At 47.8% G+C, this 25,785-nt stretch overlaps 1 protein-coding gene and 1 pseudogene across 2 annotated transcripts in view; both read right to left on the bottom strand.

Annotated features, from left to right (window-relative positions):
- Positions 1 to 3,902: 3,902 nt before the first annotated feature.
- On the bottom strand, positions 3,903 to 8,624 carry LOC136114552 (sperm microtubule inner protein 6-like; annotated as a pseudogene).
- A 2,456-nt stretch (positions 8,625 to 11,080) lies between these two features.
- Positions 11,081 to 25,785, bottom strand: part of LOC136114520 (protein FAM219A-like) — a 128,310-nt gene continuing 113,605 nt past the window's right edge. The window contains exons 3-6 of one of the 2 annotated variants that reach the window (XM_065859881.1): positions 25,546 to 25,648; positions 23,313 to 23,393; positions 22,900 to 22,954; positions 11,081 to 21,695 (exon numbers count right to left, since the gene is read on the bottom strand). In XM_065859881.1, coding sequence (XP_065715953.1) covers positions 21,537 to 21,695; positions 22,900 to 22,954; positions 23,313 to 23,393; positions 25,546 to 25,648 — 398 coding nt within the window. In that variant the 3' untranslated portion in view covers positions 11,081 to 21,536. The remainder of the gene's footprint in view (positions 21,696 to 22,899; positions 22,955 to 23,312; positions 23,394 to 25,545; positions 25,649 to 25,785) is intronic. The other variant, XM_065859882.1, reaches the window with a different exon arrangement.

The raw sequence follows: 25,785 nt of genomic DNA, 5'->3' as shown, positions 1-25,785 counted from the left end.
TTCCCAAGCCCAAAAATCAGACTGAGACCCCACATAATCTGTTTATAGCTCAATGGGCCCATGATACATCAGGACATCTAAGAAGGGATGAACATACAGATGGACTCATGATCAAGGGGTGAATTTCACTATTGATGCCATTGCACAGATAATCCATTAATATAAAACATGCACCATAATCAAACAAGCCAAGCAGTTGAAGTCTTTTTGGTATTGTCCTGGTTTTGTTAAAAACAAGACCAGTTTCTCTTTTAGTGAATTTTTCTTTCAGCTAAGTTCTTCTTAGTAACTGCACTTTTCTGAAGTTGGATACATGTTTTGGTAGATATAGTAATGATATGCAAGGTCGCTGATAAGGATGCATGTCCCGTAAGCAAGGAGGAGCAAACTGAACAGGTGACTAAAACTGACCAACTAAGTATTCCATCCCATCCACGTCATAACACCATATAAAAGTGGGCAATCACGAGGGTCTCGTTCTTCTTCAACTATGGTCAGCATCTGGGGAGGACCTTGTCTGCTGTCCCTGGGACCTGAGGTCTAGTGACAGACCCTGCATCCTTGAATCCAGTTTGGTCTGCTGCAGAGTCCAACCCAGGACTTCTGGGTGCCTGCCCTGCAGCTGCTGGAGCAGTGCGGAGTTACCGGGAATTTCAGGATTGGTTTTATATATTTTGTATTATTTTCTCTATTTTATTAGTAGCATTAGTAAAACATTTTCAATTTTTTCCAACTTGCAAGTCTGTCTCTCTTTTCCTCCTATCACCTCTCCTTAGTGGGAAGGGGGCTGGGAGGGGGGGAGAGGGGGTTAACAAAGCATCTGCCACAGTTTATTGTCGCCCTGCAATCAAACCATGACAAGTATAGAGGATGATGTCTGAAATATCAATATGGGGAAGCCTGGCAGATTGATTATATCACACTACCACAAACCTTCCATGGCAAGCACCATGTGCTTACAATGGTGGAAGCCACTACTGGATGGTTTGAAACATACCCTGTGACCCATGCCACTGCCCAGAATACTATCTTAGGCCTTGAAAAGCAAGTTTTATGGTGACACAGCACCCCTGAACGAACTAAATCAGACAATGGGGCTCATTTCGAAACAACCTCATAAAGACCTGGGCCAAGGAGCATGGCACTGAGTGGGTGTATCACATCCCCTTTCATGCACCAGCCTCCAGGAAAACTAAACTATATAATGGACCATTAAAAACTACACTGATAGCAATGGGTGCTGAGACATTCAAGCACTGGGATACACATTTATCAGAAGCCACTTTGCTAGTTAATACTAGAGGATCTGCCAGTTGACCTGGTCCTGCCCAGTCAAAACCTCTGCATGCTGTGGAAAGAGATAAGATCCCTGTAGTACATAGAAGGAACCTGTTGGGAAAAACAATCTGGGTTATTCCTTCGTCAGGAAAGGGTAAACCCATTTGTGCAATTGCTTTTGCTCGAGGACCTGGGTGCACTTGGTGGGTAACGCAGAAGGATGGGGGAGTCCAATATGTACCTCAAGGTGGCTTCATCCTGGGCAAAAATAATCCATGTTTTGGATTGTATGATGTCAGTGTTACATGATGCTGTATATCACCACTGCTGTGATTGCCATATATCAAAGGCATTATAACAGGAACCTCTCATTGCTAGCCAAGTTAGAGGCAAGAGGAGGAACTCATTTCAATGTTAAAACTTAAGGCCTAGTCCAAAGGGACCAGGCGTGAGGAATGTAATGGATATACCTTTAAATTGTTGTAACCCATAATTTGAGTTGCATGTTACAGGAAGTACTACAGCAGAAGCAGAAACTACCTGAACCAACGGAAGACAAGCCTCACAAGAAGTAGCGCAAGTGCAGTAGTGTCCTGATCTGAGCTGGCTTTGGTGTCCTATGCAACACACCATCTTTCCTGTCCTGAGTGACCACCATAACAGATGGAGCCCAAAGTCATGGACTAAATGAACTCAATGGACATTTTTGGACATTTCACAGGGGTGGCCCATAGACTAAGGAAATGATATCTGTATATTAAATCAAAGGATGGGAAGTGGGGGGAGGTTAATGTATTAGATAGTATGGGACCTGAGCATGATGTAATTGGTATGGAATTAAGGGGTGGAGAATGTGCTGGTTTTGACTAGGATAGAGTTAATTTTCTTCATAGTAGCTAGTATGGGACTATGTTTTGGATTTGTGCTGGAAACAGTGTTGATAATCCAGGAATGTTTTTGTTATTGCTGAGCAGTGCTTACACAGAGTGACAGAGGTCTTTTCTGCTCCTCATACCACTCCACCAGTGAGTAGGCTGGGGGTGCACGAGAAGTTGGGAAGGGACACAGCTGGAAAAGCTGACCCCAACTGACCAATATTTCATACCATATGACATTATGCTCAGCAATAAAACTGGTGGGGGGGGAGGTTGGCCGGGGGAAGGGGGGGGCTCGGAACTGGCTTGGCACTGGTTGGTTGGTGGTGAGCAATTATTTTCATTTGCATCACTTGTCTTTCTTGGGTTTTATTTCTCTGCCTTTATTATTTTCCTTCTCATTACAATTTACGATTATTTTTATTTTTTTAATTTCAATTATTAAACTGCTTTTATCTCAAACCACGTGTTTTCTTACTTTTACCCTTCCGATTCTCTCCCCCATCCCACTGGTGGGGGGATGAGCGAGTGGCTGTGTGGTGCTTAGTTGCTAGCTGGAGTTAAACCACACCACCATCATGAGAAAAATTTTCTCGACCCTTACACCATGGAATGTGAAAGGCTCGCACTCCAAAGGTGAGGGTGCAGGTTTGCACTGATACCCCCCTCCCCGCCGGCCTTTGCAAGCAGGCAGGCATCTTCCCACTCCTGCTGCCGGCTGCAGCCTGGGATCTGTGGGATGCGGCATCCCCCCCATGCCAGAGGATACACACCCCAAACCTGCCCCAGAGGCTGCAGCATCCTTCCCTGAGTGGTATCTCTGGGAGCTGGTAAACTTACCAGTGATGCCGGACCATAGTTGTGCTCTGCGCGGCACCGGGAGCACACCCAGCGGACCGCAGCTGTCCCAGGGTTGGGTGCATCCCGCTGCCCTGGCCTGGTCCCCCCAGTCAGCCCCACGCTCCCTGCTGGGAGATGTAGTTTGGGCCCCACTGCTCCCCTGGTGGCAGCAGCACCAGCCCGGGCTGGTGGTAGCAAGGTTGCTCTGGGAGTTGGAGTCGATGGGGCTCCCCAGTGATTGGTACCACTGGGGATGCCCAGGGGCACTTGAGGGTTGGTACCCTTGGGGCTGTGCTGGGGGCACTTGAGGTTTGGTGGTGGTGGACCTGCACTGGGATGCCCTGGATCATCCAGTTGCCAGGGGATGGGGTTTTCATGGGGCTTTCCCTGCCCAAAGTGGGGTTCAGGTGCTGCTTGGGGTGGGTACAGCTTGGCAGCAGTGCTGCCCGGTGGGGACGTGGAGACCCAGATGACTCCATGCTGGAGTATCCCTCCCATGAGGACTGCAGCCCTGTGGGTTTATGATCCAAAGCATGTACTTGAGGCCCTGGGTGGTGTTCCCCATTGACACCGGGCTCCCAGATCTTCCTCTGAGAATGGCATTTTATACTGCTTTCAAAATCCCCCTCCCAGATGTATGACAGCTCTTCGTGGATAACTTGGCAAAAGCAAGCACACCCTAAGCAGCCCAGAGTGAGGTTGACAAACATGGGTATCAACAATTGGTTTTATTTCTAGCTCTGTTACTATGCTCTGAAAGCTTTTCCATGCATGCTTTTTTGGTTATCAGCCCCTGAGGGTTGTTAAAGTGCACACCAAGCCAGCAGCCGCTTATGTTTATCCTACTTCCCTAGGGACTTCCCCAGCCTGTAGAAAAGGGCCCGAGGGGAATGGTTGCTCAAGTCAGTTTCAATGAAAGCCCATCTTTTCTCTTAACCAGTGCCACAGGGTAGAATAAGACTATGAGGCAAACTTGGGGTGGATGGTGAACCTGCTTCTCCGGACTCCTCCTGTCTTCCTGAAGTGGCTTGTGTTCCACCTAAGAGAGGAGATAAAGTTATCAGCCATAGGAGGACAAAACTCCAGTGAGGAAGAGCAGAACACCTGCTTCTGGCTGCCAGCATTGCTTAGGGGTGAGAAGCAGACACACAGCTGCCCCCATCCACTTTGAGGTGTGTCTTTGGGTGCTAAGACCAAAGCAAAGCCTGGGCAGAAGAGCTGAAGCTCCCTGGCACTGCCATCTCAGCGAGCTTCTTCCAGTGAGTCTCCCACCCTGGAAACACCCACTCACCTTTGCACTGTCATTTTCTTAAAGCCTTAATTTGCAGAGCCATACAAGTCCAAGCAAATATACCTGTTTCTCAGTGGAGAAGACCTTGAGAAGCATCTCACAAAGGCTTGGGCATAGGGACATCTATGGGGAACCCAGCATTCTCTGTTCTTGTTTGGATTTAGTTTCTGGGCTCGGGAATTTAAAGCCAATTGCACATTTTCTACAAGCATGAAGCCTAATTTTGGACAGTGGGGGTTGATGCAATAGCAGAGTGATGACTAAGCTGGTTGAACAGCCTCCCCTCTCCCCTTGCTGCTTCCCCATGGCTGTTCCAGGAAAAGAGCTGCCTCAGCAATGGAGACATCCTGAAGGTAAACATGTGAGGATTAAAAGGTGCTGCTGAACCTGCAGCAGGTGAAGGAAAGGGCTGATTACTGAGGGAAGAACAGCGTGACCAGGGAACAGGTTCTTGGATAAGAAGAGCAAGTGATGATGACAGAAAACACAAGAGCAGCACAGGAAACAGTGATGTGGCACTGAGATGCTAAGCTACATGCAGCTGGGCTTAGGGGTGCCAGCAAGATTTCAGGTACCATACAGTCCCAAGGACTGCAGGATAAGACCAAGCATAGAAACACCTGCCCTGGGAGTAAATTTGGTTACTGTTTCTCTGCAGGTGGCAACAACATGTGCCAGAGCCCAGCATCACAATGGCATCCTTCCCTCCCCAGTCATGTCCACTTAGCCTGCAACATGAAGGTGCAGCAGCTGCATAGCTGCTTGCATGGGCACCATGAAGGGATCCATTACCTCTCGGGGTCTGCAGTCCATACCATTGCCCCCACAATAACCCTCTGAGTAATTTTGTGTTAAAACCTAATGAAAAGAGACCTAGTGGCTGGCTGGTGTTAGGAAAAGAATAATAGGCTTTTTCCTCCAGGGCACCCTGCCTAGAGTGTTCCCCCAGAATCACAGAATGTTAGGGATTGGAAGGGACCTCGAAAGATCATCTAGTCCAATCCCCCTGCCGGAGCAGGAACACCTAGATGAGGTTACACAGGAAGGCGTCCAGGTGGGTTTTGAATGTCTCCAGAGTAGGAGACTCCACAACCTCCCTGGGCAGACTGTTCCAGTGTTCTGTCACCTTTACTGAGAAGAAGTTTATTCTCAGATTTAAGTGGAACCTCTTGTGTTCCAGTTTGAACCCATTACCCCTTGTCCTATCATTGGTTGTCACCAAGAAGAGCCTGGGTCCGTCCTCATGACACTCACCCTTTATATATCTGTAAACATTAATGAGGTCACCTCTCAGTCTCCTCCAAGCTAAAGAGATCCAGCTTCCTCAGCCTTTCCTCATAAGGGAGATGCTCCACTCCCTTCATCATCTTTGTTGCCCTGCGCTGGACTCTCTCCAGTAGTTCCCTGGCTTCTTGAACTGAGGGGCCCAGAACTGGACACAGTATTCCAGATGTGGTCTCACCAGGGCAGAGCAGAGGGGAAGGAGAACCTCTCTCGACCTACTAACCACCCCCACTGAACCTGTCTGCACCTAGGGCTTGTGTACAGGGAAGATGGCTTGGGGTGATGTGTAGATGCACAGACCATTGCTCTGGAGCTATAACTGCATCACAGGATATTCCTGCAAGAGACAGCAGAGGTAGAGTGAGAGGCGGCCCTGAGGACAAGGGGGGGGTCATGTCCATCCCAACCCAACCCATCCCATCCCATGGCAAGCCACTCCAGGCAAGGTAAGCCATCCCAACCTTACAACCCTCTCTGCTAGCATGTGGAGCTGACTTCTGATAGCAGGGGCCCCATCGATGTAGTAGTCCATCCCTCACAGGCAGTAGTGGCACCAAGAGCAGGAGCTGCAGTAGCCCTGGAAGGGTCCCCTGCCCCATCATGGTGTACACAGGCTGCAGGGACAGTGGTGAGAACCGCAACAGGCTGCACAGCATGTCAGCAGCCACCTCCCTCTGCAAGCAGAGGGATGGCAAGGGTAAGGATGAGGAGGAGTAATCAGCCCATCACCTGGATAGCTGCTGGCATGGCACAGGCACAGCTACAGACAAAGCACAGGGGCAGGGTGAGGGTAGTTACCAGACTGATTGAGGCAAGTGGGTTTTGGGTGGCACAGTACAGGTATGCTGCACAGGAAGGTCTCCATCCTCGTCTTCTGCAAGGAGCGATGGCAAACCTTTGCAGGATTTTCACCCTTCCACTGCAGAGCCTGAGGTGCCAGTGTCTCTGGTTTGGAGGGGATGGACCCTGTCTCGGGCAGGAGGGGGAGGTAGGAGGAGTGCTTATTCCAGGCTGTGCTCTTGTAGGGACCCATTCTCCAGAGGATGTATTTGTTCTTGTTGACAAAAACTGTGTTGTACTTCTCTGCAACACAAAAATGACAGGCAGGGGTGTCCTCTGGTGCCAGGGACATGAGGGGGACATGCCAGAGGGCATGTCAGAAGTGCTGCTCCCAGAGTCCTTGTTAAGGATCTGTGATGGAAGTGACACCCACTGCTTCCAGCCCATTGGTCACTCATCCCTGCCCCCACAGCCTTGGTCCCTGGAGGCTATGGTGTGCCAGGAGGATGTCCCCCAGGCAGCACCTACCACCAAGGGGTATTTAGGGGCCACCAGGGGAGTGAGCCCTGGGGACCTGCAGACATCCCTGGGACCAGTACAGTCTCAGTGCAGGGATGGGCAGCCGTGGCAAAGTCATGAGTGCAGATGCTGAGGGAGGGTCCCTTCACCACTGTGGGGGGAACACAGGATGCAAAAGGGGGGATGAATAGAGCCACTCCCACTACCCTCAGCCCCCTGTTCCCATGGCCCATGGGGATGTGCCCTGTGTGATGCTGAGGGGAGGACAGTTGGGACCTCAGTGGTACCTTTGGACCTGGCCAACCAGCGGGGTCTGTGGAATTCCTGTAGTACTCTTGCATCGCCACCAGGCTGACCCTGGCTTGCCAGATTTCGCACCAGGGGCACACTTAATTCCTAGAGACAGCAACAAGTGGGGAGAGATGCCTGGGCCATATAGCAGTGCCTGTCTTTGCAAATGCTGAGGCACACAGTGAATCCGATTACTGGGCAGGATCTAATGCCAGAGACTCACCACAAGCGCCAAGCCCCCCTTCTCTACAGTGAGTGGTTATGGGAGTTGTAGCAGCACTGCAATATATCCCCCCCACACACAACTTCCCACTCACCCAAAACTGGGGGACGGAGAATGGCCACACATTGCCGGCTCCTTTTCCCCTGCACCAGGGTATCCATAGGCATCTGGGCACTTTGCAGAGCAGGAGATGGGGTGGGTGCACTGAAGCTGTAAGATATGGGGCCAGGAGAGGTTGAGAAGGGAGTTACAGGATGAAACCAATCTTCTACAGTTGACAAAGCCCAAGAGGGCTGGGGTCTTTCAGGACAGACAAGTACCCTGGTTGAATGAGCCATTTCTGTCCCTGCACAGCAGCGACATCCCTCTCCATGCTCTCTACTGGCTCCCTCATTATAATGCGCAGGCTAACAAGGCTACAAGAGCCAGTTTGCAGTATGCTTTGCATTGGAGTCTGCATGCTTGTTAGCCCATGTGGAGAGAGCTGCATGTCCACAGCACACATGCAATGTCCCATAGACACCCCTCCACAGCGAGGCCACAGCTCAGGGATTCCTCCAGGACCAGGGATGGGAGATGTGTTGCAGTGCTCAGATCTCCTCTTAGCCCCCCCACCCAGTCAGAGCTGAGCCAAGCCTGCAAGCTGTGTTGGAACAGCTCTCAGAGCCACCTGATATACTTCCCTATCACCATCATGTCATGCATCAGCCCTGGGCTGAGCCCTGCCACTGCTTCAGTTTCCCTTTCCTCAGCAAGATCCTGCACACTCTGAAACTTACTGATGAACAGGGCTGACACATGAGAATTTGTACCTACAACTGCCTGCCCCAGAAGCCCAAGCCACTGCAGGGTGCAGCTCCAGAGGACAAAAAGCCAGCAAGCACAAGCCATGGGGTGTCAAACACTTTGCTAACCAGGGAGCATGACTCCTCCTTCTGCCCCACTCCCATTACAGCTATGCAGCCATGAGTCCCTGTGCCACCTGCCTGGCATTGAGCATCTACAACTGGGTTGGGGTAGAAACCCCAAGGTTTCATCCTCCTGTGGCATTTACCTGCATCAAAAACTTGTTTTCTTTCCAGACTTGCAGTGGAACCTGCTCTTGAATGGTCTTTTTGACAGAACGTGACAGGCAGTAGGAGTCATTGTAAGTGCTGACAAGGTTCTTGTGTTTTTGGGAAAAGAGGAATATGGTGTAGCAGCCCACTGGGACAGGAGCACTCAGAGTCCTGGAGGGTCCCATGGTGGGATGAGCAGCATTGCATGTGGCTGGAGGCTCCCAGCCTGCTCAGGAAAGGAAATGGGGCCGTGGTGCCACTGCTCTGTCAGCCCAGGGTGGTGCTTATGGCATTAGTGATGTCATAGTGCAAGAGCAGGGAGATTTGGTAATTATCAGCCCTGTGGCTGCACTCCCAAGAGTAGCAGGTCCTAGGCTAGAGTGCAACAATTACTGCCTGCATCACTGCATACATTGCTCCATGGGCACAGCTGTACCCTCTTGGCTTTGTCCTGGCTCTGAGCTTCCTCCCCTCCTGCAGGTAATTAGCTTAACAATGGTAGGAAACAGTTTCAGCTGGTCCTAGTCAAGGTAATTTTATTTTGGGAGGTGCAAGACTAGCAATTGTTGTTTTTCCAGTCCCTCTCTCCAATATTTTCTTGGAAATCCTGGAGCAACTCAGCTGTGTGCACACAGCACTACACCTGTGCAGCCAGTGCCTAGGGCACAGCACCAGGCACTGCTGGCCCAGCCTGCTGGGGTAGCCAGGGGAAATGATGCCTGCTCTGTCTGTCCTTTTGAATGAAAAAGCTGGATTTAGGTGTCCCTGTGTGACTCGTTTGCTCTCCTGTTCTGAGTGCTGCAATGGGCTCTGTAGTTGGAGTGAGCGATCCTCATCTATCTCAGTGCAGAGGCAGCTGGGTTATGCCAGGGAGGGATTTACATGAACTAGGTTTGCTTTTCTTTGAGATGGGGGGCCAAGCAGAAACTGCTCTGGCTTGACTTGTCACACAGTGCCAACTTGGAGCCCCACTCTGCTCCTGGTCCATTTTGGCAGGCTGGATCTCAAACCATATCCCTGAAGGGTTGTCAAGCCCTGCTCTTTTTGTTGCAGGGGGCGGTAGGGCTAGGCAGCCTGGGGCACCCAAATGCACCCAGGCAAACATGATTAATGTGCCATTTAAATGACAAAAACAAGTTGCCATTGATTTTTCACACCCCACTGGTCTCTGTTGAGCCAGGCTCAGGCTCTCCATCAGCCCCGTCCCCTCCTGAGAGCCAGTGGGAGGCTGAGGGGGAAGGGTGGACACGGGAGTGTCAGTGATGCCTCCCCCTCCCCACTCCCGTGGCCTTGGAGCACCCTGGGGCACAGATCTGGAGAGCACCACTCTGCAGAGAGGTGGGGTCTGAGCCTCTTGGCTGCGGGGGGACTCACTCTGCAGTGGGTCAGCTGCCAGCATGAGCCAGTGCCACCCCTGTGGCTGTCCCCTGTCCCCAGCAGTCCCTGAGGTTTCCAGTTGCTGATGTTGGACTCTAAAGTCAGTGCTTGGCTCTTGTGCCAACAGCTTTAAGGGGCAGAAATATCTGCAAGGCTGGAGAAAAGGTTATTTCACCCATCGATGTTGTATAGACACAGCACTTCCTTCTGCTTCTGTCACTGTTGGGAGGAGAGGCATAGCCCAGATGCAGGGGCTGGGTCCCCCTCAATGCGCCTTCCCACTGCCTTGAGGAGAAGCCTTCCCAAATGCTGGCTGGGGGCTGGCCAACCCCAGCAGGTTTAACTGCACCATACAGCACAGCTCCACACCAGCTGCTTCTACTGGACCCAAGCAGGCTGGTATTGGCCATGGCATGAAGGCTGGCACCCCCTGATTTCAGCATCTGTGATTGCTGGGGGCTCAGAGAAGATGGTGTGGTTCATACCCTCTCACCATGGTTTACTCCAATGACAGTCCAGCAGGCTGTTTTTCATATGTATGCTTTTTAATATTAATTCTGTTACACTACACACAACCAGTAACAATGATAAATACTGCAATGGAAATGTTAAAAAAAAAATGTTTCATGTTTTTTTAAAAAATCCACATTTTAAAATAAATTAATGCATAAAACTGATGGTAGAAAAAAGAAAACCCAAACCAAACCACAACACAACTGATCTGTTTAAGGCAATACTCTACGTTGATGAGAACAGAAGTACAACAGTGTGCTACATGTTCTGAACAGGAAAAATGAAAGAAAAAAACCCCATATAAGATGCAGATTGGTGCTTTGGGAATGAAAAACCTCCCAAATAATAAAACCAATGGCCAAGTTAAGTGCAGCATTAATACAATCTGTATGTCAAATGATTAGCAGGTTCCTAACATGGACTAAGGTCAAGCTACAACAAATTTATCTTCTTAATTAAAAGGTTATTTGGATCAAACCCTACATTTAACTGTACTTTGCATTTGCATGTTTCAGCTATGTTTCACTATATGCAAGGACAGCTGGACATTCATCTCCTGCTCTAAGATTAATGCAAAGGTCAGGAGGTCTCTCCTCCTGAAAGATATTTCCATTAAATACATCCAAAAAAGATCTCACTTTTGGTGACCCCCAAATGCCTCCCGCCATCCCCTCCCCTGGGGTGCCAGGCATCACATGGGGAAAGGAGACCTGGGAAGCATTTGTTTGGGTTGTGTTTTTTCCAAGCTGAGAACATGAAATGGAAGTGCAGATTTGATCTAGACTCTGAGGAGTGCTTTTTCCTTATCTGCCAGAAATGGCTATCTGGAGCCTGCTGAAAGCACTTTTCCAGCACAGGAGAAACCCAGCTTGTATCCAGTCTCTGGACACAGCCACAGTGTTTGCTATAAAAGTTCATGTGAAGCTCCATACCTGCTCAGACAGCCAATTAACCCCAGTTATTAATGCAGCCTGGAACTTGGCCACTGGAAGATGGACAATAATCATAATGACAAAAAATATCCCACTCTCCCTCAAAAAAGAAAAGGGACAGTAGACACTTCCTGCCAGCTTCTCCTGGTGGATCCCCATCAGCTGCCACCTATGCAAGATTGGCAGCGCCAGATCTCACAAGCACTGACCCAGTACATTCCCAGTAAGGTGCATGTCTGCAAGATGCTGCCAGAGGGCAAAGAAGCTTCTTGGGACATGTTTGGAGCCTCCTGTACTGCCCTGCCAGTGTGTGTGGGGAGGAAGCTATGGTACACAAGGAAAGAAACCCAAGCAGGGTTACTAAAAACTAAGACTTGGGATGGCAAATGCCTATCTGGACTGCCTTGGGTTCAGGTGGGTGAGGGGATGCAGAACCGGGCTGAGAGTCACTTTGGTGCAACCCACCTCTGATGCTCATCACTAGTGCACAGAGAGGGGAAGACAATAGTTGCTTTGAGAAAAGAATGGAAGGAGGACGTATGCTTGTGATTCTAGAACTAACCACTGGACATGGATACTGAAGTCTACCTGTGACAACTAGCTATCCTTCTACTGTCGCTGCTGCTTTCCCCCCTTCCTGATCTGATTCTTCTTGAGTTTGGGAAGCTGTGGCTGTTTGACATGATGGTCAGTGTTGACTCTCCCATCCCAGTCCCCATGGTGCACATGGTGACTCAACTACAGGATGTACAATGAGGTCCGGAAGTCGCATGTTAGGCACAGATCATCTCTGCATGTAAGTGGTGCCTCCTTTCAGAACCCTTCAAAAAGCTATTTAATGGTGACTCATTTCCTTCTTTATTAAACTGAAAATTCAAAAACCTCCATGCAAGGAGTAAAAATTGTTAAAAATGTGCAAAAAGGGGGAGAAAAAACTTTCTCGGTTTTCTCCCCTGCAAAGACTTCATCCTCTGCAAGTGTCTTTTTCCCTGCACAACTACGGCCCTACCAGCATGTCTCACAGCATCCTGCCCCAGCATAGAAAGGGCACAGCCAACAAGCTTCCCACCTGTGCCTCTGCTGCAGGTCTCCAGTCTATTTGCACATGGGCTGGCAGGCCTGGGACCCAGTGCTTGAGTCCCAGACCTCCCACAGCACTGATCCTGGGACAGTGAAGGCAGCCAGCTTGGCTTGCTGGATCGCACCAAGGCTTTACACTAGCCTGGCTAACCCTCAGCCCCACTGCCTTCAGGTGGATGAAAAGAAATCCCAGCCTGCTCTCTGTCTCACCCACCATCACAGTTGTTGGATCTCCCACTGTTCTGATGTTTGCCTTGGGTTTGTCTCAGGACAGAAGCACCTACAAGCCAAACACAGCTGCTATCCCAGCTTTTCTGTGCAAAATACTGAGCAGAGAAATCAGTGAGCTGGAGATGAAGGTGATAAAAACCAGAAGGGCTGTTGTGAAGACAGCTTGTCCAAGTTTTCCAGCTCTTTCCATGGGTCTATATTACATCTCCCAACAAACTTCACATTTCCCAAATCAGGCAGGCTCGAGGAAGGTGGGTAACAAATGGAGTCGCAGCTCTTTTGGGACCAGCGTGGAAGGGAGAAAGCAGCCCAGGTGGAGAGCAGTTCTTCCTGGTAAGCTCATCTGGGGCTGCTGGATGGGCAACTAGGGGAGAAATGCTGCTCCGGGAGGGCAAACATCTCAGCAGCTAATGGGACTTATCTCAGCATGGCCTTCCAGTGTCCTTTTCTTTTCCTGGTGCCTACTGTGCTGGTTTCCAGTGTCACATTTGAGAGAGTCACATTTCAATGAGGTTTCTTTTGTACCTTTCACTCCCTGATGCAATCCTACCACCTGTATCACCATTTATTACTATGGAATAGCTCCACAGACCAAGCACAACCAGTGAGATGGGCTCCTTCTGGAAGCAAATCCATCTTTTGCTAGAGAAACTTTTTACAGAGAGAAAAAGGCTTGGAGCCACCACCAATATTTCCTGGCAATTGGGTCTGGGAATCAATGGGAAGAGCTACTCTCTGCAGGCACCAGGGAAAGCTGCAACCTGTCCTGCTGGTGTCCATGCCGCTCTGCAACCTAGCTTGCTGCTCAGTTTTGTGGGCCACTGTGCTCTACTCCATGTAGTCTCAATTAGTCCTTGGCCTTTGCCTTCTCAGCAAGCTGTCAGAGGACTGCCCAGCCAGGCAGCATTTAGCTGCTGTGATCCTGGCATTGCCACCGATGTGAAGGAGGCCAAAGGAGGGGATGTAACTGTAATTTTTTGGAAGCAATGCAGCAGCTCAGCCACACAATGCAGGGACTTAAAATATGTATGCTAGACCCTGTGAGAAACCTGCATCTGGTTAGTCTGGCATTAATCTTCTATAGGTAATCCCAGGTCTTCCTCTATGCTAAGTTGCTGGCCCTTCTGCTTCAGGGCTTGTGTGGCTCTGTAACAGAGGTAGGTTTGTCTGATGAGATGTGGTTCAAGATTAGGAACAATCCCTCACACAAGAAAGCCTTGAAAGGAAGTGACAAGGATGCCATGTTCTCCTAGAGGTGAAAAGCACCTTAAAATGAACATCTTTCCATGCCTTTCCCTTAGGCTCAACCTAGCCCAGCTTGTCCTGTGGCACTGCCCATCTATGCATATGTTTCTTTTGAGACGTAAGAAGTAGAAATAGGAGAGTGATGTGAAGAGTTATCTCTGAAGGGTGGCAGAGGTCAAAGCCAGGGTATAATTACAGTGGCACATGCAGCCTGTGCTTGCTGAGCTGAGCAGCAGCCAGGTGACAAAGCCTGCTTCATTCTAGGTAAGAGTGGCCATACCCCATGTGAGCTTTAAGGGAGAGTGGTAAAGTAAAGCAAGAGCCCAGGCAAAACTGCCAATTTATACCCTCAGGTCATTACATGGATGCTAAAATTAAGAGCACGAAACTGCCGTGGGTATATACAAAAGGAGCCCTTCAATGCTCTTTTCCCTTCCATCAGCATTCACTATCTCAGTTGCACTCCTAAGTCCCTTAACTCCACTAGCAGGGGATGGTGCTGTTGGGCCATCAAATCTTAGACATTCTCTGTAACAGCATGCAGATTGAGAAGCCAGTTGTGCAAGAGCCAGCTGCCAAATAACTGGGAAACACAACCTTGCCAAACATCTGGCCCCAAAGCTGTTTAATCTCTCTACTAACCTCCACCCTGCAGCCTTCTGGCACATGTAAACAACATCAGAAGGTGGTAAACAGAGGGAAAGCAGAGTTGTGCTGCTGTTCTTTGTAGTACTTTGAAAATACACGTAAAACTTCTATAGCATGCTTTTTGCATCTTGCTTGCAGAGGTATCCTATCAATGGTGCCTGCCACACACTTGGCAACATCCATGCAGGGTAGTGGTAGCATCTTGGGAAGGTGGCTTTCTCCCCTGTGCTGGAGAAGGGAATGGATATCAAGAGGGGATGTAACTTGTCTGAGGTTAGAGCAAACATGTAGTATGTGCCAACATCAGCAAGGGATCCCAGATCTCATTTCTATGCTCTAACAGTCTAGCAGACTCTCTGTAGTAGTATTTGGCTGCAGTGCCAGCTCAGGGACATGGTGTTTCTGGTGTGTGCATCTGAAAGTGAGCTTTGCTCCCTGCTGGTATCAGCACTGTACTGGGATAGATTAACTTGGACAACTGAGATCTGCCTTAGGCCAAGACAGCACTTGGCAACCTTTCTAGTTACTGCTTGTTTTCCTTTTCCTGTCATTTCATCTGATGCCCAGCTGGGTCCTTCCTTTCTTCAAAAGCATTTTCATGTTTCCATTGTCACATACAGGGCACTTTACTTTTCAAGCCTCCTGCATGCCACTGTATAGCTTGCAGGCCAGATTGAGGACAGATTCTGCATGAAGAGGATTCTGTTCAGGATCACAGACCAATGTGTCAGTCAGCACATGGCTGACCAGAGCAGGTGTCTCCTTTTGAGAAAGGAGACAGAGATCCAAACCAGAAACAGCTGAGTCAGTCCTGTCTGTGGGGGAGCATGGCATCCTGAAGTCTCTTTTGAAGTCTGTGCAGTAGGCTTGGCCACCTGCTTTTGCAGTTGCAAGGCATCTGCAGGCAATACAGCCAGAAGAGAATAGCAGACCCAATGGTCAAGTGTACACATTGGGGATAGACATGCAGCAATGCCAGATATGATCCAGTGACTCTTCCAAGGATTGGCTTCAAGATATGTCTGATAAGACATCAAATGAGCCTTTGGGATGGTTGCCTGGACATCAGCCTTCTTTCGGCCAAAGTTTATTATACGACCACCAGAAAAGCAGACTAAACCACCCTGTCTAGAGACCTTCCTCAACCCTAGGAGGATATTCCCCCTCATACAGACATCTGGGAATATGGAGTTTTCACACTGACTGAAGAGTTGAGTGCTGAGACCCTGGAGTCCAAAGTCAGCTCACATTAAAGGGCAAAATTAACATGCGATAAAAGGAAAGGATTTTCTTAAACTCAGGTAATTTGATGACTAAAATTACATAAAATCTTAACAAAAAGCCAGTCTGGCTTTAGGAGGCATCAAATGCAAATTCCTTTGTAGAGGCACAAGCATCAAAATAAGAAAGCTAGCCTATCTGTATGGTAATTTAGATGGACAGCTGTACAGCCTTTCATACTCTGTGGTGTTCCTCCCTTTAGTATTCTGCATGACTTGGGACTGAAAACGGGGCCTGAGAAGATCATCTGGTTTGCTGGAATAAGGAACGATTTGCTTTACTACAGCTCTGCAGATTTTAGAGCTTTATAATGCTATGACAGAGAGTCAGTCTGTGCTCTTTGCTTTTGCCTTCTTGGGGCCATGGCAGCAGAGACTGGTTTAAGGAAAGCAGTGCCAGAACAGTCACATATCTATATACCTTCCTGGGAAGTCACCACAGCATAGCCTTTAACAAGGGCACAAGGAAAACCTTCTGGCTGAATCACAAAATAGAATCATAGAATCATTTTGGTTGGAAAAGACCTTTAAGATCATTGAGTCCAACCATTAACCTAACACTAACAAGTTGACCACTAAACTATGTCCCTAAGCACCACATCTACACATCTTTTAAATACCTCCAGGGATGGTGACTCAACCACTTCCCTGAGCAGCCTGTTCCAATGCCTGACAACCCTTTCCATGAAGAAGTTTTTCCTAATATCCAATCTAAACCTCCCCTTGTACAACTTGAGGCCATTCCCACTCATCCTATCACTTGTTACCTGGGAAAAGAGATGAACACCCTCCATGCTACAACCTCCTTTCAGATAGTTGTAGAGAGTGATAAGGTCTCCCCTCAGTGTCCTCCTCTCCAAATTAAACAACCCCAGTTCCCTCAACCACTTCTCATAAGACTCAAGGCAGTTTTCTAGCCATTCTTCCCTGAGCCTGTAGTGTTGCATGGGGTTGTTGTGACCCAAGTGCAGGACACAGCACTTGGCCTTGTTGAACCTCATACAATTGGCCTCAGCCCAACAATCCAGCTGGTCCAGATCCCTCTGTATAGCCTTCCTACCCTCAAGCAGATCAACACTCCCACCCAACTTGGTGTCATCTGCAAACTTACTGAGGGTGCACTCGATCCCCTTGTCCAGATCATTGATAAAGATATTAAACAGAACTGGCCCCAATAATGAGCCCTGGGGAATACTGCTTGTGACTGACTGTCAACTGGATTTGACTCCATTCACCAGAACTCTTTGGGCCAGGCCATCCAGCCAGTTCTTTACCCAGTGAAGAATATGCCCATCGAAGCCATGAGCAGCCAGTTTCTCCAGCAGAATGTTGTGGGAAACAATGTCAAAGGCCTTACTAAAGTCTAGGTAGAAAACATCCACAGCCTTTCCTCCATCCACTAAGCAGGTCACCTTCTCATAGAAGGAGATCAGGTTAGTTAAGCAGGACCTGCTTTTCATAAATCCATGCTGACTGGGCCTGATCGCTTGGTTGTCCTCTATGTGCCATGTGATAGCACTCAGAACGATCTGCTCCACAATCTTCCCCAGCACTGAGGTCAGACTGAGAGACCTCTAAGTCCCCAGATCTTCCTTCCAAACCTTCTTGTAGATGTGCATCACATTTTCCAAGTTCCAGTCAACGTGGACCTCCCCGGTTAGCCAGGACTGCTGGTAAATAAAGTAGCTTGGCGAGCACCTCTGCCAGCTCTATCAGAACCCTTGGGTGGATCCTATCTGGCCCCATAGACTTATGCATGTTTAAGTGATGTAGCAGTTCACTAACCATTTCCCCTTGGATTATTGGGGCTTCATTCTGCTCTCCATCCCTGTCTTCCAGCTCAGGGGACTGTGTACTTGGAGCACAACTGGTCTTACTATTAAAGACTGAGGCAAAGAAGGCATTTAGTACCTCGTCCTTTTCCTCATCCTCTGTCACTGTTTCCCCTCACATCCACTAGAGGGTGGAGATTCTCCTTAGCCCTCCTTTTGTTGCCAATGTATTTATAGAATTTTTTTTTGTTGCCTTTTATGGCTGCAGCCAGATTCAGCTCCAGTTGGGTACTGGCCCTTCTAATTTTCTTCCTGCATAACTTCACAACATCCTTGTAGTCCTCCTGAGTTGCCTGCCCCATCTTCTAAAGGTCATAAACTCTCTTTTTATTCCTGAGTTCCAGCCAGAGCTCTCTGTTCAGCCAGGCTAGTCTTCTTCCCCGCTGGCTCATCTTTTGGCATATGGGGATGGCCTGCTCCTGTGCCTTTAAGACTTCCTTCTTGAAGAATGTCCAGCTTTCCTGGACTCCTTTGCCCTTCAGGACTGCCTCCTAAACCCTCTGGAAGTCCAAGGTAGCAGTTCTGCTGATCCCCCTCCTTACTTCTCCAAGAACAGAAAACTATCATTTCATGATTGCTATGCCCAAGGCAGCCTCTGACCATCATATCACCCACAAGTCCTTCTCTATTCGCAAACATTGGGTCCAGTGGGGTACCTTCCCTAGTTGGCTCACTGACCAGCTGTGTCAGGAAGTTGTCTTTCACACACTCCAGGGGCTTCCTAGACTGTTTCCTCTCTGCTTTATTGTATTTTCAGCAGACATCAGGTAAGTTGAGTTCCTTCATGAGAACAAGACCTAGCGAAGTAAAGGTCTGAACATGAGACCATATAGGGAGAACCAGCTAAATCTGCAGTTAATACATACCATCAGGCCTTCCATCATATTCCATAAAAAGCCAATAAACATGCCCCATGGTCATAACCTGCTTAAGGGACTATGATTCAGAAGGGTTAGTGTTCAGTTTTCTATTATAGCCACATGTGCATTGCCTTAATCCATTCAGCCTTCCTGATAATGACTCCACACAAGTAACTACTTTTCCCTACCCTTTCTACTTTATTTCCCTAATAAAATATATGAATACAAAGCATAGTGTGGAGAAGCCAAAAAAAATGTCATTTTATGGTCCTGTACTGTCATGCCAAAACAGCTATTTGTGCAACCAGCTCCTTCTGTGTGCAGTGAAAAACATTTGACTTGTGCTTCTGTCTGTATTTGGAGGAAGCACTGGGTATAAACATTTAAATTCATCTCCCTCCCAGAGACCCTAAAGGGTTGTACTGGAAGCAAGTGCACATCACATAATGCAAAGGGCTGAGGGCAGTTCCAAGGTTGCAGGGTTAGGGAATGCCTCAGGGCACATGGCAGGCAAAAACCAGCAATAGGGGCAATAAAAGGACTTGGTTGTGGTGCTATGGGACAGTGGTTATGAAAGAAGGTCTGTCCTTCAGAGGAGAGATGTCAGTCAGCCTTGGGAGATACAGTCTCAGAAAGCTTCATGCTGTCCTTGACTGAACATGATAGCAGCATGATGGAAACCTGTGGGACCTGCAGTCTCCCAAGGCTGACCCATGTAAATAGATGCCTTGTTTCTCCAGCAGGAGAAATACTCCAAGCACCTGAGCAAGGGCTGTGGGAAAGGCTGTGTGCAGCCCAGCTGGAAGGCACAGAGACTAACCCAGAAGGATAAATGCAATGAAGATGTTGCATGGTAACAATGCTGAACTGCAAAGTCCTGCTTTAGAAGAGTGAACATTTAAAGAGACTCGTCCATGTCCTGTAGGATTTGGTTTGACTATGGGATTTCTGTTAGGTTTTGACTACATTTTCCATTTTAAAAAAGACTCCTTAAGGAATGCTTTTCCCTTTTATCTTTTCTCCCTACAGAGTCTTGTTAGAGCTCTTTCCCCCACTCCAGACAAGTTGCTAACCTCACACCTGAACTAGCACTGGAGAAGAAAGCAGGCACACAAAGGAAGAAGCAAAGACTTGGGGACCTGATGCTTTGTGCTTCTTTAGAAACATTTTGGAACTATTCCCTCTCAGCATTACCAGGTGATGAGAAAGGGAGAGGAATTCAATTGAGAAACACTCTTTTCCTAGAGGAGCTGGCAAGTTAACCAGCACTTCTGCACAAGGAGGAGGCAGGGATGCTCAGTAAACAGCACCGCTCAGTCCTCTTTCTGTGGCCTGGAATCAGAGTGGCAGTGCCCTGTTTTGGGGGGATGGGCAAACACAGCTTTAATGGTTGCCCAGGGCCAGCTAGTGAATAATAAAGCCCAGGAGTCTTGTGTGCCTGTTCTTTTGTTCATGCTGTGGATGACACTGTGCCTTGCAATGCACAGAGTGAAAACCCACAATGTTAAATAGGTGTCCTCCCAATCACAAAGAGGATTTCTTAGACTCAGCTCACTACATGAAGATTTCAGACGAGGGGGATCTGTCCTTCAGGGTGGAGCTCAGGTTCTGTATTGCAACTTAAGGAAATTCTGATGGGAAGCTCAGAATTGCCATCGCTTTCTCTTTTCCCCAGGCTCTAAAGCAAGCGCTGATGCAAGGTAGGCAGTCCTTCCTCCTGGCAGAGCGGAAACACACAGTCGTGCCTGTGGCAAAAGATTTCGTCTATGAGAAAAATGCCAGCCTATCTGTCACCTTAGTCATGCTGAAACCAGCAGTGTAAGACCGTCCAGGGAGAGAACATTTCCTCATTCCAGAAATAATTTTGCATTCAAAACAATCTGCTGGTAAACTGGCAATTCAGTCCAGCCACCTAATATAACACCAGGTTTCCCAACTTCCAGCACCAAATAAACACAATTGCTCCTGATGTGGAACATCCAACACAGACCAAGCTTGTTTCACAAGTGGGCAGAGATGGGATAAACAGTAGTGTCCTCTCATAGTTTTTTTTTAGTTGAAGCTGTTCATAATCCTGCTGTTGCTGAACCCCCTCCCCCCCCCAAGTCTGACACCACCACAGAGATGCCTTCAGCATTAACAAATCTCTCTCACAGGCACCAAGAGATACAGTGTTAAGAGAATATCAACAGCCAAGCTCTGTAAAAATGTTCTTTCTTCAGCTAACTTTTCTGGCACTGAACTTCAGACTGCACAGTTCTAGTTATGTCTTGTGCAGGACTCAATTTTTCTTAGTTGAACAAACTTTAAGATTTTTGGAAGCAGATGTGTCTCACAGGAATGAAGTATAGGATGAAGTCTATGTGACTGGACTGAACTCAGGAGTATGGTATTCTCAGGTAAGGACTGAATCCCTGAAGAACATGGATGGATTTCAGATGGAATCTGATGTGTTTGATGATAATTTAATGTGGAGCTAAGGATAGATTGCAATGGATATGTGACACAACAGCTCTAGCTAGTACTGACTCACAGTGAAATGCCACCTATTTGTCTTCTTTGAAAGTGAATGAATTGTGTCATGCTAGTCCTGGCTAGCCTTGACGTAAGAAAGGATGCCCTGCTCTGTTCCCATTATCATCCCCCAGTTATGGTACAATTTTGGTTATGCAAACGAATCAGGTTTAGTGAATGAATTAAGAACTGACCTCCTCCCACAGGTAAAACCCCCTGACACCTCTGACTCACCCCTGATCTTGCAGATGGATTTGTTTCAGTAGGCAGGACCCTTCCCATTCTGGAACAGACACCTTACAAAACATCACCAGTGCCTACACAAACCAAGGAGTTATCTTTGGACCCTCCTGCATTTATTCTCCAGACCAGTCAGTTCTGCCAGGCACTGCCTGGCACTTTGAGCAACTTCTCTTTTGTTTAACCATAGCTTAAAATAACTTATTAACCAATCATAAAATGAATTTTTTGGTTTCTCCTGGCTCCATGAAGACAAAGAGGTGCATGTCCTACCATAGGAGGAAGCAATGGCTGTTAAGTTTTACAGTTAAAGTGGAAAGCACTGATCACAGCCTGCCAGCCTCACTACTGGATGTGACAGGCAGTGGAGGAGGTGGCTTGGCAACACATGCAGGTAGGGTTGACCGATTTAGGGGGAATTAGGTCGAGGTCCTCGTCATCTGGGATCTCATCTAACCGGTACCCATCCTTTAGCAGCTGGATGTTCAAGTCTTGGTTGATCTGCTACAGACAAAGAAACAAACAGTCAAACACTTGAGACTTCTTCCTTCTGATGGTCAGAAAAGGAAGGAGGCCCCTTATTCTGGAATATATTTCCCTATCATTAGCAGCTGTCCCATCAATGAAAGAATCCCAGTTTTGACCACAGGTGAGGGCTGCCTTCTGCTTTTCTAACTTATACCAAAATAGGATAGGAGTGAGATATTCCAGAGTAGCAAGTTGATACACTATTTTATTCTGGAATAATCTTTCCATGAAGACAAGTCCTCATTTAAAGTAATGTAATAATAATGATAATAAAGTGACTGGCAGCTGAGCAGTCCCTCCTCTCAGTCTGGGGCACTATAGCAGTTGAAAGGTGGTAAAGCCTCTTGGCTTTTTGTAATCTTGGATTCAAGTGCTGTCTAGCCAGATCTAGGTGAACAACACTTCATCAGGGCCCAGAGATGGCCTAGATCATTTGCTGGTCCCTGCTCTTGGCTGTTTCTCTGTGTTTCAGAGGTATTTTGCCCAAGGAAGGGATACAAGGGGGAAGAGTTCCCAGTGGCTTGTGTGCAGAATGGCTGCTCAGCACCCTGGATGTAAAATCAGATCCTGCAGAAGCAGTAGCCAGAGTCTGAACAACTAATTCACAAAAGAGTTTGGGAATATATTCAGAAACAATGCAGAAGGATTAACAAGCCTGAGCTTCCCTGCCTTTTCTCTCTGAAAGGGCAAGAGTTAATATCTGCAAGTCCTCCCTGGAATTTCTAGTGCTCCAAATAAACATGCACTGGGTGACCTTGACTCCCACAAGAACTGGAAATCACAGCACATCCTCAGATCCTTTATTTGTTTTCTTGGCAAGTAGATGATTGCTGAGCTGCTGTGACAGACAAGTTGATGCTTTTGCACCAGATGGGCCAACACTTCAGGACTGGGCAGAACTGGGAAATGCTTGAGTGAGGCCAAAGGTATCTGTGAAAACAGTCAACGGGCAGATCTGTGTCTGTGCCATGGAAGCGTGGGGACAGAGCCAACTGGATCACTGGGGAAGAAAGAAACATGACACAGTTTCTGCCATGTCCCCTTCCAGGCTCACAGAGTCTACACCACTGATAAATTCCTTGTGGAGCTGTTTCTGGCAGCACAAGGCCACTCTAAGCCATTTCTGGCTGCTCTACTATTAGCATTCATGGCAACGATGGCAGAAAAGGGTATAACTCACCTCAGCTGATGAGTATCCCGAAGAGGAATATCTGGACATGTCAAAGTCATCATCACTGAAGGGAAGGACAAGATACAGCAAAGAAGGAAACAACAGTTAGAGAGACCTGTATTCCCTGGTTAGCCCTAACTTTCTCATGCTGTGAAGCTGTAATTTAGGCACAGAGAAATTACATCAAGGGAATCGGGAGAGCAACTTTCATCTGTGACCCTCAGAACTTTCCATCAAAGTGCTCTTTACTCATATCTGTTTCTACTTGTTTACACACACAGACTTGTTATGGCATATGCCAAAGGGCACAGCGAGGAAGAGTGCAAGTGGCCTGCAAGAGCAGTTTCAGCAGGAATTAGCTTCAGTGCTGCACTCTAGCATGAAAACTTGCTTTTACCATAATATATATCATCTTTGCATACCTGTCCGTATCCAGGGCTACCAGTGGCTTTTCATCTGGACTCTGATCTAATGATGAATAGCCCTTATTGGGAACGACGAGCCTGAAATAATTAAATGTTGCCTGTTAACCACACAGTAAAGCTCAGTACCAGACATAGTCTAGAGTAAAGCCATATGATAGTTAGGCTTTCCCTGTTTCACTTCCTTGCAAGTCCTCCCTTTTTGCTGAAGACGTTTAAATGGGTGCAATTCAAAGGAAGTGGGATGTATCTCTGGGTAGTTCAGAGCAGTTTCACATGGTTGAATACTGGACATGCCTTGGGAACACACTCCTCCCTGGAAGAAAAAAAACAGTTGGGACACTCCACACTTCATTCTGGTGAACCTGTTCAGCTAGCACTGCTTGTCATATCAGATTGCTCATTTTTCTGGTGTTTTGTTTTCCCTAGCAATAAGTAAATGGGAGATGGAGGCTAGGGGAAGGCAGAGGTTTGGTGCTCCTACTATTCTACTACTGGAAATCAGGGATTTGGTCTTTCTGCATGAGTCCCTACCCAGCCCCCACAACATACCATTTCTGAGGTCTCACTCCTAAATTTAGTAATATAAGAAATACGAGCTGGTAGGTAAAGCGTAAGAGCCTAGTCAGACTAGCACTTTTAAAATCTCATTATTTTATAATGGCTTTCACTTCATCAGAAGTATTACAAAGGCTGACAATGACTTTGCACCTTTAATTGTCTGAGAGATTTTTTGTAATGGAATACAGGCTTCGGAGCTCCTAGGATAAGGAAAATATATTAATTCAATGGTATCCAGTTCACAACAGAGTTCTTTCAGTCACAAAACTGCACAAAGACTTTGGTTCATATTTAAAATAAGATTAATCAAACCAAGCAAATGGAAGAAGATTCTACATTCAGCAGGTGGGAACAGTAAGAATGATGAAAAATCTCCTTGTTCAGTGGGTTAACTCAGGTTTTTCTCCCAAATGAAGAACTGGTCTTTGACAACATACGATGCACAATGATGCTTCACAAAGATTTTAGAAAATATAAATCGAAATATGATAATCCATCTCATCCATGCTCCAACTGCACTTTAACCACCTGCAATGTTCTTCTGCTTCTGCTCAGAAAATTTCAGGAAGCCATTACGCATCCTCCCCACCCTCCTCTCCTGCGATGGGGGTAACAGGGGGCGCAGAGGCGCCAAGCTGCCGAGAAGTTTCTGGGCGCCCGCAGCCAGAGTGGGGGGGGGCGCTTAGAAGTTTCTGGACACCCCACAGCCAGAGTGGGGGTGCAGAGAAGCTTCTGGAATGCCCACAGTCAGATCTGACTCGGGTATTTAAACGGGACCCCCGCCGAGGCAAGTGCTTGGCCTGCCCTCTTGGAGCGTGGGCCAAATGCTGTTGTTGAGAGCTCTCCCCCTTAGGCAGGATGGCTGCCTAAGGTAATCTCCCGGGACGGGGATTCCCTCACTGAACCATGTGGGTGAGTGATAAAACTTCTTAATATTTCCTCGTAGGATCGCGGGTGTTGTTTGTTTTTCCTCGCTTAGGCAAAGCGAGGATATTTTGTGCTTAAATATAAGCACGTGTATTTTCTTTAATAATTCCTTGCCAGGTTCAGGCAAGCATGTATTTGTTTCCTGAAGTCAGGGATGGCTCTGATGTTGTTTTTGTGAGACATGTATGCACACTGTGGATCTCCGTTGTTATTATTTGCTGCACCTTGATAATTTCCTCAACTGATATTCGAACCTGTATTTATGTTATTGGAGAGTTTAAAACCCTATTCTTTACCGGTTAATCTGCTGCACCTTTTTGACCAGAATAAAAGTTTTTTGTGGACCTTGTTGTTTGCCTAAAACTAACTTCGGGGTGCCTCCGTGACACCTTACATGAAGCAGCATTGTACACTCTCCTGCTGGCAGGATTATGTGTTATGTGAGGCTACCCAGAACATGTAAGACAGCCATATCAAACCCCTGATTTTGACCAGGCTGGGCTGCCTCTGCCTCCTTCAAGCTGCACTGTCACCAGTCCTGAGCCCACCTGTCCCTGCATTTCCCCAGAGGATAGGATGCAACACAGCACAGAGCGTCTGGACCTGCCAGGTCCGGAAAGGGTCATCACTGCTCTCACAGCATGTTTGGCAGTAGGTGAATAGCAATGAACATCATCCTTGCCCATCCTAAGGTCATAAGGGATTGCACCTCAGAGCACAGATGAGTGCTTTTCCAGTCCTTTACCTTGTTCGTGCCATCACATTGTTCTTCTTGGGCTGCTGATTAACTGGGCTTCCCATGTTGCCATTCTTCAGGGAGCCCTTCCGAGCCAGCTCCCTCTGCTTCTCTGCATATGGGACACGAAGGGGAAAAACAAAATTAGGGCAACAGCCTGGTTGGCCACCATACAGTTGCAGAAACCCAGATTTGATGGCAGCAAAAGGCATAGCAGAATTAATAAAAAAGGACATGAGCTCTCCATCT

This window comes from Patagioenas fasciata, chromosome W, assembly GCF_037038585.1.
Source record: "Patagioenas fasciata isolate bPatFas1 chromosome W, bPatFas1.hap1, whole genome shotgun sequence".
NCBI classification, from domain to species: Eukaryota; Metazoa; Chordata; class Aves; order Columbiformes; family Columbidae; genus Patagioenas; species Patagioenas fasciata.
The sequence above is the reverse complement of the archived record's forward strand: the minus strand, read 5'-3'. Positions and strand labels throughout refer to the sequence as shown.